This window comes from Montipora foliosa, chromosome 9, assembly GCF_036669935.1.
Source record: "Montipora foliosa isolate CH-2021 chromosome 9, ASM3666993v2, whole genome shotgun sequence".
Taxonomy (NCBI): Eukaryota; Metazoa; Cnidaria; class Anthozoa; order Scleractinia; family Acroporidae; genus Montipora; species Montipora foliosa.
Window position 1 is genome coordinate 45,783,576 of NC_090877.1, and position 17,500 is coordinate 45,801,075.

The 17,500-nt window shown below is 40.0% G+C and overlaps 1 protein-coding gene and 1 long non-coding RNA gene across 3 annotated transcripts in view; both read right to left on the reverse strand.

Moving 5' to 3' along the window:
* The window catches only part of LOC137971348 (uncharacterized), a 7,982-nt gene extending 4,671 nt beyond the window's left edge, over positions 1-3,311 (reverse strand). The window contains exon 1 of one of the 2 annotated variants that reach the window (XR_011117000.1): positions 3,237-3,311. This is a non-coding gene — a long non-coding RNA (uncharacterized lncRNA). Of the gene's footprint in view, positions 1-615; positions 691-3,236 lie in introns of those variants that run through there. The other variant, XR_011117001.1, reaches the window with a different exon arrangement.
* Positions 3,312-11,691: 8,380 nt separating this feature from the next.
* LOC137971147 (collagen triple helix repeat-containing protein 1-like) overlaps positions 11,692-17,500 on the reverse strand; it is a 17,546-nt gene continuing 11,737 nt past the window's right edge. Inside the window, exons 2-5 of the mRNA XM_068817893.1 lie at positions 15,002-15,164; positions 14,024-14,160; positions 12,340-12,603; positions 11,692-12,197 (exon numbers count right to left, since the gene is read on the reverse strand). Coding sequence (XP_068673994.1) covers positions 11,844-12,197; positions 12,340-12,603; positions 14,024-14,160; positions 15,002-15,110 — 864 coding nt within the window. The 5' untranslated portion in view covers positions 15,111-15,164 and the 3' untranslated portion in view covers positions 11,692-11,843. The remainder of the gene's footprint in view (positions 12,198-12,339; positions 12,604-14,023; positions 14,161-15,001; positions 15,165-17,500) is intronic.

The window sequence follows — 17,500 nt, forward strand, 5'->3', positions numbered from 1 at the left end:
TATATATATTGAATGACGCATGGAAGAAGAAAATGCGCAATCTCTCGCCAACAATGAAATAATACGATGTTTTTCGACAGGAAGTCAGCTGACTTCAGGTGTAATCATTGATCGAGGAGTAAAAGCTCCTAAAGCACAACTTGCCGTGAAAATGAATGTGAACTGGAGTAGATTTGCTGTCTGAACATCAAAGCACGCGCGGTGCTTGTGTTTGAATAGGTGTTACACGCTAGCAGCGGGACACGGACACCACTTCTGTCTGACGTAATCGAAAACCTTTGCAGAGTTCTTAATCTGGCAGAACGCGCATGCACTGTTTATTTTTAGGTTAATTTTATCAAGTGTCTGACTCTCACAAGAGCCTTGTTGGTTAGTCATAAGTCTTACATGTTAAATCATGATCCTTCGCATTAGGAAAACGATAAATTGAAGTTTCGGTAGCCCACGAGAATTATCCACGTGATACTTCCCTTACGTTATGCAAACACTATCGATTCCTTGCTTCTGAAGGAAACGACAAGCAAGGCTGTTTCGAGAAAAAGACGATGTTATAACTGACGTGAGTTAGAGCTCCTTACTGGAACACTCAAAAACAAGAGATACAAAACGTCCTACCTGAAACTACCTGTGATTGTACGTTTCCTTAATTTTCGTACCTTCTCAATCAAACAAATCACTGTAGAAGATCCGACGCTCACGAACAACTCAGAAGAGTGAGTTGGGTTCAACCTTTCCTAGCATTAAAATAGATCAGTATGACTGTGTCCAATGGACTTTGTACAAGAAACATTCTTTGAGCATTTAACGAGTTCACTCCCCTGAGATCAAAGTCCCAGCGCCTACAAACAACAATTCATAAAAGTCAGTTGAGTTCATTGAGTCTCATAGCATAAAAATAGATCAGTATGAAGAAACAAGGATGGACTTTGGACAAGAAACATTCATAACAAGTCAACACTCTTGACAAGGAAGTAAATGTACTACGAAAAACAAAGGGAAATACCAAACTTCACGCCTACTGTGCTCTGTAGGCACATATGTTTGACAACGATATATCAGAGGTGGTACAAAATGAACGATTGTGTTTCCTGTTGGAATGGATTTACCAAAAAAGAAAACCTTTCATGGCAAATTAAAAGTAGTTAGTGGGCGATATGTGGCATTGTGAAGTCCAAGCTCCATGGAAAAATAGACGCTGTAAATCCCGGAAAAGCTGTAAGAAGATGAAAAAAAAGTTCGCGGCAATGGATATAATTTTCATTTTAAATTTTCTTTGAGAATAAGAAATGACGAAAGTTGATTGTATTTCAAACATCAGAATTCGAGACCAAGTTAACTTTCGAGATACTTGTCCACCTTAGTGGAACAAGTTTTATTTTCAGTGCTCACATATTTTCCATTCTTGTTCCCAGATGCTAACAACTTGACAGTGTTTTTTTCCATAACTGCGAACTGAGCTGAGTTTTGTTTTCCAGGAGATTCAAGTTGTCTTTGCGTAACATGTAGCTCTAATAAAGGGTTTATAGTCTTTCCGAAAGTGCAATTTATTTATCCAAGGGCAAGCTGCAATGTTCATTTTACACTTAAGAAGCCATGACCTTCAGTTGCGAGTTCAAGTTGTATCCCGAAAGAGATCGATGAATTGATTATGAGAATATATGAAATGTTATATATTTGAACTGCGGAAGGAACAACAAATGAAGGAAGTTCATGACAGTTAACTAGTGAAAACCTTAAACAGTTGCAAGTAAGCTCGAAAAGTTCAGGCCTTGAACGGGATTCGATCCCATGACCGAGTTAATGCGCTGCACTTGCTCTTTTAACTGAAATATGCTGCAAGCTGGTCAGTTGCATCATCACAGGGTTTAGGTTGCTTCTGCATGCATAGGCTGCATTTTCATCTGAGCGTCTGACCAGCTTTGAAGATTTCTAGTAAAATATCGATCACCGCAGCGAAAGAAGTTAAAGCCTGAAAAGTTCGCACTTGAATGGGATTCGAACCCGACCTGTGCGATACTAGAGCAGTACTCTACCAGTTGGGCTATCAAGCCATCTGAGAGGTGGTCATTATCTGAATTCATATTGAGCCTGTAGATGATACAGCTATGAAGAGAGCTTTAAGTTAATATACCAAAAAACAAAACATTTCTTCTGGCATATACTGTAAAGAACGGTGCCTACCACTGTTATTGCGCATACGTTCTGAGCATCTCGAGATACTCGGGTTTCCTATCGGTGATGCTCACTAATACAGGGATATTTTTGCGCGGTTTAAAACTATCCGGAAAAAGTAGATCTTAGTAAGTAGTCTTGTTATCCAAAAAGAAAATTGGGGGTAACCATGCATTTTTGAGAGATAATTAAGCTTCAATTTGAGAAAGATCGCCATACATTGCTTTGTATTTTAAAGCTTTTTGCAAATATATATTCATAAATTATCTTGGAAAAATACGTGGTTACCCCCAATTTTCCTTTTGGATTTCAATGGCACTTGTTAAGATCTTCATTTCCTGCATAATCATAAATCGGGGCAAAAATACCTTTGAATTAGTAAGCGCCGTCCTTAATTAGCCTATCAAAGGCTTTCAAATGTTTGTTTATTTTTTTAATCTTACAAGTAAGCTATATATATTGAAAGACTTATGGAAGAAGAAACTGCGCAATCTCTCCCAACAATGAAATAATACGATGTTTTTCGACAGGAAGTCAGCTGACTTTAGGTGTTATCATTGATCGAGGAGTAAAAGCTCCTAAAGAACAACTTGCCGTGAAAATGAATGTGAACTGGAGTAGATTTGCTGTCTGAACATCAAAGCACGCGCGGTGCTTGTGTTTGATCAGGTGTTACACGCTAGCAGCGGGACACGGACACCACTTCTGTCTGACGTAATCGAAAACCTTTGCAGAGTTCTTAATCTGGCAGCAACGCGCATGCACCGTTTATTTTTAGGTTAATTTTATCAAGTGTCTGACTCTCACAAGAACCTTGTCGGTTAGTCATAAGTCTTACATGTTAAATCATGATCCTTCGCATTAGGAAAACGATAAATTGCAGTTTCGGTAGCCCACGAGAATTATCCACGTGATACTTCCCTTACGTTATGCAAACACTATCGATTCCTTGCTTCTAAAGGAAACGACAAGCAAGGCTGTTTCGAGAAAAAGACGATGTTATAACTGAGGTGAGTTAGAGCTCTTTAGGAACACTCAAAAACAAGAGATACAAAACGTCATACCTGAGACTACCTGTGAGTGTACGTTTCCTTAATTTTCGTACCTTCTCAATCAAACAAATCGTTGTAGACGACCCGACGCTCACGAACAACTCAGAAGAGTGACTTGGGTTCAGCCTTTCCTAGCATTAAAATAGATCAGTATGACTGAGTCCAATGGACTTTGGACAAGAAACATTCTTTGAGTATTTAACGAGTTCACGCCCCTGAGATCAAAGTCCCAGCGCCTACAAACAACAATTCATAAAAGTCAGTTGAGTTCAGTGAGCCTCATAGCATAAAAATAGATCAGTATGAAGAAACAAGGATGGACTTCGGACAAGAAACATTCATAACAAGTTAACACTCTTGACACGGAAGTAAATGTACTACGAAAAACAAAGGGAAATAACCAAACTTCACGCCTACTGTGCTTTGTAGGCACATATTTTTGACAACGATATACCAGAGGTGGTGCAAAATGAACTATTGCGTTTCCCGCTGGAATGGTTTACAAAAAAAAAAACCTCTTTTTGGCAAATTAAAAGTAGGTAGTGGGCGATATGTGGCATTGTAGAGTCCAAGCTCGGTGGAAAAATAGACGCTGTAAATCCCGGAAAAGCTGTAAGAAGATGAAACAAAAGTTCGCTGCAATAGATAATTTTCATTTTAAATTGTTTTTGAGAATGAGAAATGACGAAAGTTGATCGTATTTCAAAAACCAGAATACGAGACCGAGGTCACTTTCGAGATACTTGTCGACCTTAGTGGAACAAGTTCGCGATTCTCAGCTCACATATTTTCCATTCTTTATCATTATCATTAGAGCAGTTTTCAATTGAGCGTCGAAAGCAATTAGCGAATTGCTTTGGATTTGCATTGCTTCACTCAGTGATTGGTTTAAAGTTCTCGCCCCACTTTTTCAACCAATCAGAAGTGAAACCAAAAGCAATCGTGGCTTGCGCGTGCATATTTTCCCGCGCTTTGTATCGGTTACGTGTAATTACGTCGAGTTTTGATTGGTTTACTGGATTGCCTCCGTCCTTTTTGATTGGCCAAAGTAATTACTTTGGTTTTGGTTTTACGAAACTCGCTCTATTGATGTCACTAATTTAATGAAAAAAGACCTCCCAGAAAAGATAAATATAAGGATACAAAATAGACATTACAATGTAAGTTTTAGTAAAACTGATCCGTTTAAATTTTAAACCAGCTGTAAAATGTTTCTTTTTTTTTACCTCGCATAGTTTTCCTTTCCTTCTGTGGCAAACAGAACTTGAACTGAAGATATCAAAGTCTCCTTCAGCTGATTAACACATCCTTTTACTTCTCGAAAAATGTCCTCTTTCTGGAAACGATTTGCATTTGTGTTGCACATTGAAACTTTCTCGAGCGACTTTTTACCAATGATATGAACCTGTCGTCTCTGTCATCAAAAAGGCAATCTGTTGCTCACCTTAATCAGGCCATTATCTTTGCCATCGTGTATACGTTCAAGGCGCACTCCTTCCAGTTCTTAATAGCCATCACACTTGAAGCTGTACTTGCCCTAGTCTCTCCTCTCTCTCCTTTTTGATCGGGAAGATCCTTGACGCCACGTTGTCTCTTCGCGCCATCCAGGATCCATTACCTCAGGCATTTTCACCCATGAATTCACGATTATCCTAAATTGCTAATTTGATTTGAATCCGCTATTATGTCTCAGGACTTTTGGTAGCAGAGAAGATAAGGAAATAAATATATCATATCCGTGGATTGGATTTGAACTCTATGGGAACCGTTTCTTTCCACTTTACCACTGAAGATCAAGACACCGCCTTTCTCCAAAAAATAAAGCTATCGTAGAATATCGCTGCTGAAGAGTAATTAATCCTAAGCTAGATTACTAATTTAGGGCTAAGCTTTGATTTTAAAATGTTTAGCTTTGTCGTGAAGTTTGGAAAAAAAACTTTTGTAGTGTTTAATGTAGTTTGTGGGCGAGGTTAGGGTTAGGGTTAGGGTTAGGGTTAGGGCTAGGGCGCGCATTCAAAAGGCAAGAACGGGTTGCCCCAGGATATCCCTGGGGTTCAGGCTTACCAGGTTGTCCTTGGTCTCCTTGGCCCCTTCGAATTCACGGCCATCTCTTCCTTCACGGCCTGGTAACCCAGGTCATCCAGGCCTTCCATCCATTTTTATGACTGCACATAGTTTATGTAATTATACTGAGTACCGCTTTGTAGTCACTAGTTTGGAGAAAGGTGTTTGGTACGCCAAGCCACTACTTTTTTCATTAAGAATGTTTTAACTGGTATGACAGAAAAGACTTTTACACAGGTTTAATTTACTTTTTCTTGACACTATATAGTTATTACCTACCGAAACTTTACAGCTGCACTTGTACAAATTTTAAATTCCTTTTGCCACTAGTCCGCGTAACTTGTTATATATTGGGCGGTGCTTTAAGCCCGTCTCTCTTTCTTTTTACTGCTACTTTGTTCATTGGTTGTTATGTCACAGCCTTTTAGCTAATCTGAGTGTAAAAGTAGCCTTTAAGTATTGCAACATATATTCCGTATTATTTAATATACAACTCTATTTTGTGGTATACCAGGCCAACTCAGAAGAAACCTTTCTAAAAGTGAACATTTTCTGAATAGGAGCTGGCTCTAACAAAGACTTGTAAAAATAATAACGCTACGCAGTTGCATTTCGCTTGGCAGGTGACATTTAGCATGTGATTGACACATTGTTGACAGGCCAACCTTAGAAGATATAAAAAGAGCTGTATACCTAAAGGAAAGGTAGTTAATTGAACGAGAAGCTATCTGTAAAAGTCGACCCGAGAGTACCAAATAGAAAAGAGAACAAAACAAAATTGTTGAGGTGTCTTTCGTTTTCCAAAATTACCTTTCAACAGTAAAGAGTTCTCGAAATATCGGTAACATAGAAATAATGATAGAAAGCTCAAATAAGCAAAGAACGACGACTACGAGAACACAGCGAAACAATAATGTTAATGAGCAAAAACAATGGCTCTACTTGCCCTGCAAGTGCGTTTTACATTTTCAGTGGAATATCCCTTTGCGCTTGTCGTCCTGGGGAAGATTGCTCGAAGCCTGGTTAGTGCTATCTGTTGGATACGAGGTATCAAAACCTATAGGTTTCCATGGTATTTAACCCTGGTTAGCGCCAACCATGCTTCGACCAACCCGGGCCGGGCAAGCATGACATCGAGGTGAAATTACCATATTAAGGGTACTTGGAGGAACAGCTGTCGATAATTTTAACTTTCAATTTTATCTCCAAGGCACAAACATCCACACCGTTCATGCCAATGTTACTACTGGAATGTTGACACACACGTTTCATTCCTAACTACTTGAAATAATCCGAAATTATTTCAGACCCGAAAAAAAGAAGATCTCCCTGACACCAACAACTACAGAGCAATCTGTCTAACATTGCTGGTTACTAAAACCCTGAACAGGAAGATTCTCATTGGCGTTCAACCTGAGATTGAGAAAGTACTAATGCTAAGGAAGATCTTAGAGAGAGCCAGAACCTTCCTGCTGTCATGGTCTTTATTGATTTCAGGAAGGCCTTTGTTTCTGTGGACAGAAAGTGCCTCATGAAGATTCTACAGGCCTATGGAGAGTATGGAATTCCTCAGAAGATTGTGGACCTCGTCTCTCTACTCTACACGAACACCAGAGTTCACGTCCTCACTGCAGATGGAAAGACAGATTTTTTCGAGATCTTTTGCAGGAGTACTCCAAGGCGATACCTTTGCATATTCTACCTTTTCGTCATTGTGGTGGACTACTGTATGCGTCTGGTGATGGAAAAGCACCTTGACTCAGGATTTACAGTCAGATGCAGAGTTTGCTGATGATATTGCCCTAGTGACAGACACCGTGAAGGCAGCAGAGGAGTTAAAAGAGGTTGAGAGGAGGTAGCGGTGAATGAGAGTAAGACAAATTTAAAGTACCTGGTAGAGAACATTGATATACCAGAGACAGTTACCAGCACTAGTCGTGAACCGATAGAGTTAGTTGAGGAATTTGTTTATCTGGGAGGAAAGATAAAAAACACCGTGAATGATGTTTTGGATAGGAAAAGAAATACCTGGTCGGCATGTCACAACCTGGTAACAGTGTGTAAGTCAAACCTCCTTGAAGACCTAAAGATGCGTCTTTTTACAGACAGGGTTGAATCTGTACCATTATATGTATGGGTCTGAGAATTGGACACTGGCTAAACAACAGACAAAAATGGTGATGGTTGTTACACGAGAATGCTTCGGATGGCTGTACATAAATATCAACCAGTACGCTTTGAGGACGAGGAACTCAGAGTTCTATGGCAGCCTTCCAAAGGTCATCTCCAAAGTTGCACAGATCTAGAGGAGAATGAGGCTAGCTGGTCAAGATCAACGTTATCCTTAAAGCCCTTGTAGTTTTTGAGCCCACACATGGACACAAGAGCACAGGGAGACCGAAATTAGAGACAGGGTTGACGGAGACGAAGGATATAGCAGTGACCATGGCTGACAGAGACCGCTGGGGAGCACTTGTCCATGACTCCCGGGAATACTATCCACCTTTGACTATTACAGTAACGGGTAATAGTATTCAATAGGTGGTTTCACGTTACGTCATTGCCACCATGTTGGTGGACGAAAACAAAAGATCTCTCATCATTAGCTTCTTTTGTTCGTCCACCAACATTTCTACATTGCAGCATTGTTATCTAGAGATTGGTTGCAAACCATTTTAAGTATTACCCCCTCCCCCCCCCCATCCAAAAAAAAAAACAAAAATTATGGAAGGGCTGCGTTTCTCCAGTTGATCCATCACTGAACCTTTTGCATGCAACTCGTTTCTCTTTGACAACTCGTGAATGCCTCATGATGTTCAATAACAGAAAAATCAATACCATGGAAGCAACGCTTGTTGGTATATATTTTCCGAATTAACGACTGGTATACCCCTCTTTTTTGAGTTGCTGTTTTTCTTGCTGGTCCATAAAATCTCCCGCTGTTCTCAAATGAGCTCTCTTAATGTTTTCAAACCATCAAAGATCATTCAGTGCTCACAATATGTCAGAAGTGACATAATACTGACAAATTAATGAAGGAAAACGTTTTGGCCAAATGTACGTAGGTGGTGGCGATATGTAGCATTTTAAAGGTAACTTCAGCAAGTTCAAGGAATAGTAGACGCTGTAAATCCCGTTGATCGATAGCCTCCGATAGAATTAAATTTAATCAAGATATACGTTGCATGGCTTCCTGTCACTTCAACTCTGTTTCTGTCATTTTGGAGTCCGGGTAGAAACGGCTTCTGCAACTAGCAGTTGGCAGTGGGGTGTAAGAAGATGAAATAAGGGAATGAATATTTTTCATTTAAATTTATTTGTATCCCAAAAATTAGGGGACGTCCGGCCTAGTTAAATTTCGAGAAACGTACTTGCTCACCAAATGGAGAGAGTGTTATGTGCATATATGATAAGGTGTGGACGTGCGTTTGATCTCTCCGTCTTATTCTCTCCTTTTATCCTTACTGCTCGGTCACTTGACAACCAAAACTACGGCAATCGGTTTACTATTTCCTGCCACATCATCCTACTTTCCGCAGATACTTGAGTATCAGGAGACACAAAAGACACAAATGCCCGTGCAGTTATTATTCTGGATGAAGTGCGACATTTTATCCTCTACTGATGGGTGATTTAGTATTTAAACGTAACCCCGTGTCCCACAGGGATCATGAGAATACCGGCAATAGTTTCCTCGCGAGACGTCAATGTAAACAATCACACAGCGGTTTCGACTGGTGTTCGTCGGAACATTAAAAATATTACCAGGATTTCTTGTTGTCACAACAACCCTTCTCCACCACGACCGCTGAATTTCTGAATATTCATATGGACGTCCCGACGCTTTTAAGTTCGTAGATCACAGGGAATCGAAGCTATGCCCGGATCCATCCCATGCACTTGCTGACCTTGTTTCCTGTTTCGTTTCTACCATGACTAGCCTTTTAGATTAACATGCTCCACTTCAAAAGAAGACTATCACGGTTGGTCCGCGGGTTCCTTGGTTCAATAACCAAATAAAAGAGTAGACGGTGTGAAAGATTATGGCGAAAGACGGGGCTAGAGTCAGACAGGGTTAATTTCATTAAGGCACGCAATCATACAAATAAGGGGTTTGAGCAAGCAAGGCATGACTATTATTTCAACCTTATTAATGAAAATAATTGTGATCAGAGAAAGCTTTTCAAGACGGCCAGTGCACTGCTAGGGGGGTCGTCACAGGAACATTACCCCAAGAACTCTGACCCTACTTTGCTTGCTAATGATTTTGGGAGATTCTTTATACAAAAGATCGATGTCATTCGCTGGAAAGAATGCACTCCTCATTGAATCAGTCTGACCATCCGATCAGGAGTAGCACCAACGAGCATTCGTATGCTGACACACCCTTCACTAACTTCCAGCCTATATCGTCTGAGGGTATCAAAAAGCCAGTGCTGGATGCCCCAAACAAGACCTGCGACAATGACCCGATACCTACCAAGATTGTTAAAGACTGCATTAACGAACTTTTACCGACCATTTCCAACATGGTTAAACTTTCGCTCAGTAGTGGTCACTTTCCGGACATTTGGAAAGAGGGTTTAGTGTGACCAAAGTTAAAAAAAGTCAACATGGATCTGATAAAGAAAAATTACCGGCCCGTCAGCAATCTCGCATTCCTTTCAAAGATCACTGAAAAGGCAGCTGCACTACAAATCTTTGATCACCTGTCGTCCAATCAGATGCTTCCAGAATTTCAATCAGCCTACCGCAAAAATCAAATTACGGAAACTGCCTTACTGTGCATGCGCAACGACATACTCGTCAAACATGAACAAACAACAATTCACATTATTAGTGTTCCTAGATTTAAGGGCTGCTTTCGATACAGTAGACCATGACATATTACTGCGGCGCCTGGAATACAAATTTGGAACTAAAGATCAAGCAGTAACGTGGTTCAAATCTCATCTGTCGAATAGACCCCAGCATTTTGTAATCGGCAGTGAAAAGTCAGACAGTTTTGATTTGAAGTTTGGTGTGCCACAGGGCTCCTGTCTCGGCCCAATGCTGTTCTCCCTTTACATTAGTGAGCTATTTGATGTGATTAGCCAGCACCTGCCAACAGCGCGCATTTATGCCGATGATACTGGCTTTCAATCCAAATGATGATTCCAATCAAGACGCCGCCATTGCAGCAATGGAAGCGTGCCTCTGTGATATCCGCAACTGAATGATCAATGATAACCTTATGATTAATGATTCCAAGACTGAGTTTATGCTCATTGGGACGAAGGCGCAGCTACAGAAAACTAAAAGCGCTGGCGCTGGCGAATCTATCATCTCTCCGAGCACGGAACCCCTTAGAAACTTGTGGGCCTGGTTTGACTGCCATTTCAACCTGAACTTCAACATAACCAAAACATGTAGGAGTGCTTTTTTTTTCGTTCATCTACACAATATTACTGAGACGCGTCAGAAAATATCTAAGCATAGAATCTGCCGAGAAATTAATCCAGGCTTTCATCACAAGCAGATTGGACTATTGTAATTCACTTTTATACGGATTACCCTACTGGGCTCTTACTAAACTGCAGCGTGTTCAAAACGCAGCTGCAAGAGTCCTATTTTATTCTATGACTAGCTCCGTGAGCGGGCAAGATGAACCAAATCGCGCGCTATGATTGGCTACCCGAGCGGGCAAGATGGACCTATCTTGCCCGCTCGGGATTTCTCGCTTGGTCCCGCAAGATCAAAGATCATTTTTTGGTGTTTTAAGTCATGTAATAAATCCTTTATTGACCAAGCTTGTTCGGTCAAGATGGCTGGATATTGGCCTCGTTCTTTTTTTGCACTTTTATGGACCTCGACCTCGTCTCGGTCCATAAACACGCAAAAAAAATAACTTGGGCAACATCCAGCCATCTTTCTTCCAATAATATTTTTTCAATGTACTTTTAGCGTGTGGTTATAATGAGCGGATGTGTTAAGAAGTAAAGCATTAAAAGCAAGGTGAAAACACCATAACACCAATCGGTGTAGCCAGCACATCACGCATGTCCGTGGTTGCCAATTAACTGGGTGAAATGGTTGTGCGCATGCGGGATGTGTTGCCCACAACTAGTTGTTGTGTTTACCTTGCTTTTAATACCTCTTTTCTTTTTTTTTTTTAAAGAAAGACACCTGGTTGGTCAGTTGTAATGATGTTGTGAAATAACAGACTTGACGACTTTGCTGTTCTGCATGATCTGAAAAAATGGCCGCTGTGGTAGGTATCACGTTTACTGACGAATTCGAAAAGTTTGACATTGAAAAGAGTGGGAAAAGTCCCATTCTCTCTTGAAAACACATGGTGAAAAAGAATGTAGAAAAACATATAGAGGACTGACAAGGTAATAAGCATTGTACTCAGAGGCAGGTATTGGTCGCGTAGAAACTTTTATTCCCAATCAGCAGGATGTTTATTACAATCAAAAGAAGCCATTATCCAAATTATGTATACGTAATTGTACATTTAAAAGATTTATGTCTCTTTAAAGAGCTTTTTCCCCACTGAAGATTACATTTTGTTATCTAAGCTTGAGGTTTAGGAACTTCCTCTACAAAGATCCGGGACACTGAATTCCAACCTGTGAGGGCATCAGCATTTCCATATCCAGCACAATTGCCGACCCAGAATCCCACTCGCACCTTTCCCTTGTGAATGTTGTTGCAGTGCCCTTCAATATGGCGGACGCGAAAAGGATCTTGAGATTTTACCCAGCCTAAGTACACAACACCATCAATAGGGAGGGGAGCCGAACATTCAGCACCGTTGAAAGTAAAGTACCAGCGTTTACAGCAATTCGTGCAGCTTGTAACTCGAAAACCACCAGTCCAGGCCACATGAAGAGCTGTATCAGAGAAGTTCTTGGTGAACACGCAATCCTGTGTAATAAAAATCGACTTATATTAAATGTATGAGAGGCCATAAAAGTAGATCACACATGTGTTTCGCTTTCTTCAGCGACTGTTTACCAACGATATAAACATGTCTTCTCTGTTGCCAAAAAGATAATCTGTTGCTCACCTTAATCAGGCCATTATCTCTGCCATCGTTAATGTTATTCCAGGCGCACTCCTTCCAGTTCTTGAAGAGCATCACACCTGAAGCTCCACTTCCCTCAGTCTCTCCTCGCTCTCCTTTTTGACCGGGAGGACCCTGGACACCAGCTGCTCCAGTTTGTCCCTTTAACCCGTCACGGCCGTCCCGTCCATCGCGGCCTGGGAATCCTGGGGATCCAGGCTTGCCATGCATACCGGGAATACCACAACGGCAAATCGACGAGACTTGCTGGATCGGAAAGCAAACAAAACTTACTGATATCTTTATCTATCTGTTGATTGATTACTCTTAAAATTGTAAGCACATTAGCTTGATGTTACAGCTCAAGAAACCTTTCCATTTAAGAATAAAATACAAACAGCGGTGATAAACATTTTTAAAAAATTCAAACGTTAGCAGTTGGGAGTTTTTTTTTTTGTTAGCTTTATTGGGTACTCCTCTTATAATATATAATATACACAGAAAACGACGAAAAGCAAATAAATAAAAGGAAAAAAGAAAGAAAGAAGCAAAACCCAAAAGGGAGAGGTGCAATGGGACTAACGTCCCATGCGAAGCACCACTCCTAGAATAAGACCTAAATTAAAATGAAATAAATACCCAAACATTCGTTTGAAAAAAGTCAAGAGTGGCATGGGAACGTAGGGACTCGCGTGCACGTGCAGGGGTAATTGATTTCATTGAATTTTTTCGAAACCTCCATTAAAACAGAAAAATAACTTTAAACCACAGAACATAATGTTTACAATTAAAATTTTTCAAACTTTTTCCAATGAAAGCGTTTGTATCTGAATGAAATGAATTTCAAAAACGCTTGCTTTGGCTTTCAAATTTCCCGGGCGCCGCCATCTTGTATAATTGTGACATGCGTGGTTGCCCTATTGTTCTGACACAACGAACGTTTGTTCTGAAACAATAGAGCAACCACGACACGTCACAATTATTCCAGATGACCCCACCCGGGAAATTTGAATGCTAAAGCAAGCGTATTTGAAATTCATTTTTTTCGGGTACAAAAGCCTTAATTGGAAAAAAATTGAACAATTTGGATTGTACACATTATGTTCTGTGGTTTAAAGTTGTCTTCTTGTTTTTAATTAGTGGAGGTACCCTTTTAAATTAACTATTCTTTTAAAGTACGGCCCGTGAAGTAGATGTTTTGCAAAGAGGAGTGCGTAGATTAAAGGACGTTTAGTACTTTGTCTTGTATGACCGTAACAAACAAAAGATACGTAGTTCAGGATATCTAAATCAGTACTACAGTAAAGGCATTTATAAAAAAAGACCAACTCTTTGAGTTCGCGATCTAGAGAAAGTGGAGCCTAGCAAGGCTGCGTGACGTCGCCAAAAAAAATTCTTGTAGTACACTGGGAAACAGTTTCAGGATTTTAACACGTTGAGAACGAAGGCGAGAAGGAACGCACGATATACTGAACTTGCCTTAAATGGTCTTGCTGTTATCCGAACTATTCCTTTTTTATTGGCTAGTTGTCAGAGAATGTCCGCGCCCCATACTCCAGCTGAGAAACTTAAAATGGCATTTAATTCAGCTATGACAAGCCTTGAGATAAAATGTCATTATGATCATGTCATAATGTTTGTTTTTATGTCATTCAAAATGGTTTAGTTGGTATAATTATTCGCTTACGTTGTCATTGCAAGACGGGCCACGAGTATTGTTATCCCCCGCTGCAAAACTCTTATACGGAAGTGACATGAAAAGTAGCGTCAGCAAAATCCAAGACATTTTGATGAGAATAGAGGTTATTTCTTCTGTCTGATATTCTGTGGGAAAAGAGAAAATTGAAGTAAGATCCAAATAGACTTTTTGCATTACCCGCATCTGCAATGGTTGCAATAATTTCAATTTTCCCATGTTTTTTTTTCCCTTTGAGAGTATAGCGATATAGTGATATGTAAAAAAAAAAGTAAATGCTTTGTTTATTGTGGAAGTGCACTTGGCCATCAAGCTGTTCACAGGCACACCATTCTTAATAACCTAAAAGAAACAATTCAAACTTAACAGAAACATGATTAACATCCAACTGGCAGGAGGCTATAGGTATCCATCCCCGCCAAAATTCAAACTTGTTGTTTTTAAGCCCAAACCTTAAGTAGACCTTCAGGTACCGGACCAAAGTGGTAGAAGACAAAAGAACCAATTCAATGTTATTCTGATTAAGCGTTGGTGATTAGGTTTCGTTATGTTTTCTTTGTTCTTTTGTTTTTTCAATTTGGCAATTCAAACATTCAATAAGTCATTACTTGTCTGAATTTAACAACTGCGAGTTTAAATTGCAAGAGAGAATGCTTGAATTAAAGGATTGGACTTAAGAACAACAATTTTGAATTTTGGCGGGGATGGATCCCCATAGGAGGCAATCAGTAGACTATTTACAACGCGTGGTAGAGTTGAACCTGGAACAACCGGAAACAAATCCATACCAGAGGTTAGAACGGGTTTTGAACCCGGGGAAGCCGCATGCAAACCCGATGCCCTAACCACTGGTTCATGCAACCTCCGCTAAATGGAATGACATACAGAAATATTTTTCCAACTTTCACTTCACGTACATTCCGTAATTCAATAACACGCAAGTATTCTTGAAATCATTTCAGCATTCACCTGTTATGTATCTTGAACTTGCAACTGACCAGATCCTAGCTGGTTGAGGATATTTCAGGTGGCAGAGAAAGTCTAGCACAAAATTACGGTAATGGGATCGTATCCGCATTCAAGGCCTGGATGTATTTTTTCAAGCTTGCTTGCAACTGCTTCTGGTTCTGATCTAACATTAACAAGACGCCTATAAGGGCGTATCCGTGGATTGCGCAAAAACAGTTAACACAAATTGTCCAGTTACAGTGAACTTCAGCTAAGGGTAAGCTTCGGAAAATGGCGAGAGATTACCAGAAAGATAAATCTGTAATTCAATTTGAAGTTGTTTGTTGTAAAAACTCTTATTATTAATGTTACGAAATTTGTGAATGCAAACAACGAAGCCCTATTGGGGGTTATCAGGATACGGGATATTTAGGTAACTAAAGAGAATCAAGAAACATCTAAATCATCTTAGTTAATTTTTCACCTTCATGAACTCTTCGAATGATTTTCTGCTTTCATTTATATATTTTATTACTTATTTATATCATTTTGTACAGATCTCCATTTAAACCAGCTATGCTGAACTGGAATTTTTGTATAAATAAGGTATATAAATAAATAAATTATAGGGGTACGGGATATTTGAGGGAGGAGGGGGGAGAATTGACGAGATACGGGATATTTTAAGAAAAAGGCACACAGGCACGCATTGCGTACGTCTCTTAGTCCAATAACTTGACAGTGTTTTTTTCCATAACTGTCAACTGAGCTGAGTTTTGTTTTCCAGGAGATTCAAGTTGTCTTTGCGTAATATGTAGGTTTAATAAAGGGTTTATAGTCTTTCCGAAAGTGCAATTTATTTATCCAAGGGCACGCTACAATGTGCATTTTACACTTAAGAGGTCATGACCTTCAGTTGGGAGGTCAAGTTGTATCCCGAAAGAGATCGATGAAATGATTTTGAGAATATATGAAATGTTATATATTTGAACTGCGGAAGGAACAACAAATGAAGGAAGATCATCACAGTACTGGACGAAAAAACGGATTTTCACATATAGCAAATGTGAAGCAAATGCATGGCAAATGCTACGTTTGTGCACGTTTGCTTAGATTTGCTGAAAAGCAAAGATCACATTTGCCACAGTTTTTCCACCCATGGCAACGCTCGTAAATGCCACATTTGTTTTAAATTTGCTGTTGTGAGTAAAAGTACGGATAACATGGTATTTTTTGTGACATTTGGAGGGGTAGTAAACATGATGTTAAAACTAAAATCTTGCAAGTACTTTTCCTGAAGTTGTAAATTTGAGTCAAACTTTCATCATTGCACCTTTTTACAAGGTGAGTAAAAGCGAGCAAATATTAGTTTTTGTACCCGTTTGCTCGGAGCAGCAAATGTGTTCAAATATGAATTTTTGCAGAGATTGCTCAGAATAGCAAATGTGGCCAAACGCGTAGTATTGCAGGGTTTTGCTCAGGAAAGCAAATGTGTTCAAGGATGTATTTTTGTAGAAATTTGCTCGGGATATTAAATGTAACCAAAATACGACTTTTTCACATAATTGCTCTGCATACCAAATGGAGTCAAAGAACCAGGTTTTCATGCTTGTTTACGATAGGAAATTTGACTATTTGCTCGGGTAGCCCTGTGATCAAAAAAAAATATGTTTTTGCTCACTGTAGCAAATGTGATAACAATATCATTTATGCCGAGAGCGGCGCCTAAAAATAATATAAACCTAGCGCACTAAAGACTAAAATAAAAAGGAGTGTAATTGCGGTCGTGCATGCGGCTAGAAGTCACTGAATCACGGACACCTTTATTTGGATTAAATTGGCCACTGATGTGGCGTTTATTTCAAACCATTCAAACGTGACATGTGTCAAATTAGTGAATTAAACATCCCTCTATTTGATTCAGTGAATTAAGTTGGGGCGAAAAACAGCCACAAGCCACATCCTGTGGCGAGGCCCAACCCAAGCCGCAAGCACGCACACACTATGAACATACGTGCAGCAGAAAAAGACCAAATCTATAGATGATGGATACACACTAGTCAGGCATCAGGAACACCAGGCCATTCTCTGACATGTCCCTGAAGCCCTTACGGCCAAAGGCTAGTTGTCACTAGTTAAAACTTGTTGCCCTGGCCCAAGTCGGACAGGCAAACGGACCCTGGTCACGCTATAACATCGGAATAATAGAATAAACCCTAATAATAGCACTATGAGACAAAAACGGCACATGCCGGCTTTTGTCGGAATCAAGCTGAAATAACCAAATCAAAATGATATAGGAACTACTTGGCTAAAATTGCCGCCCCAGCCCGTGTCTGAAAGACGAACATTGATCTACAGCAAACAGTTGAAGTAGGTTAACGAAAATTACACAATACTATTATTGCCCCAGCCCCTGACTGAAAGGCGAGCGTAAGTCTGAAACCCTTCCGAATGTTGATAAATGAATAGCTTAAAGGCACCGGGTTTCCAACGGCATCGTAATTATCGTATAAACAC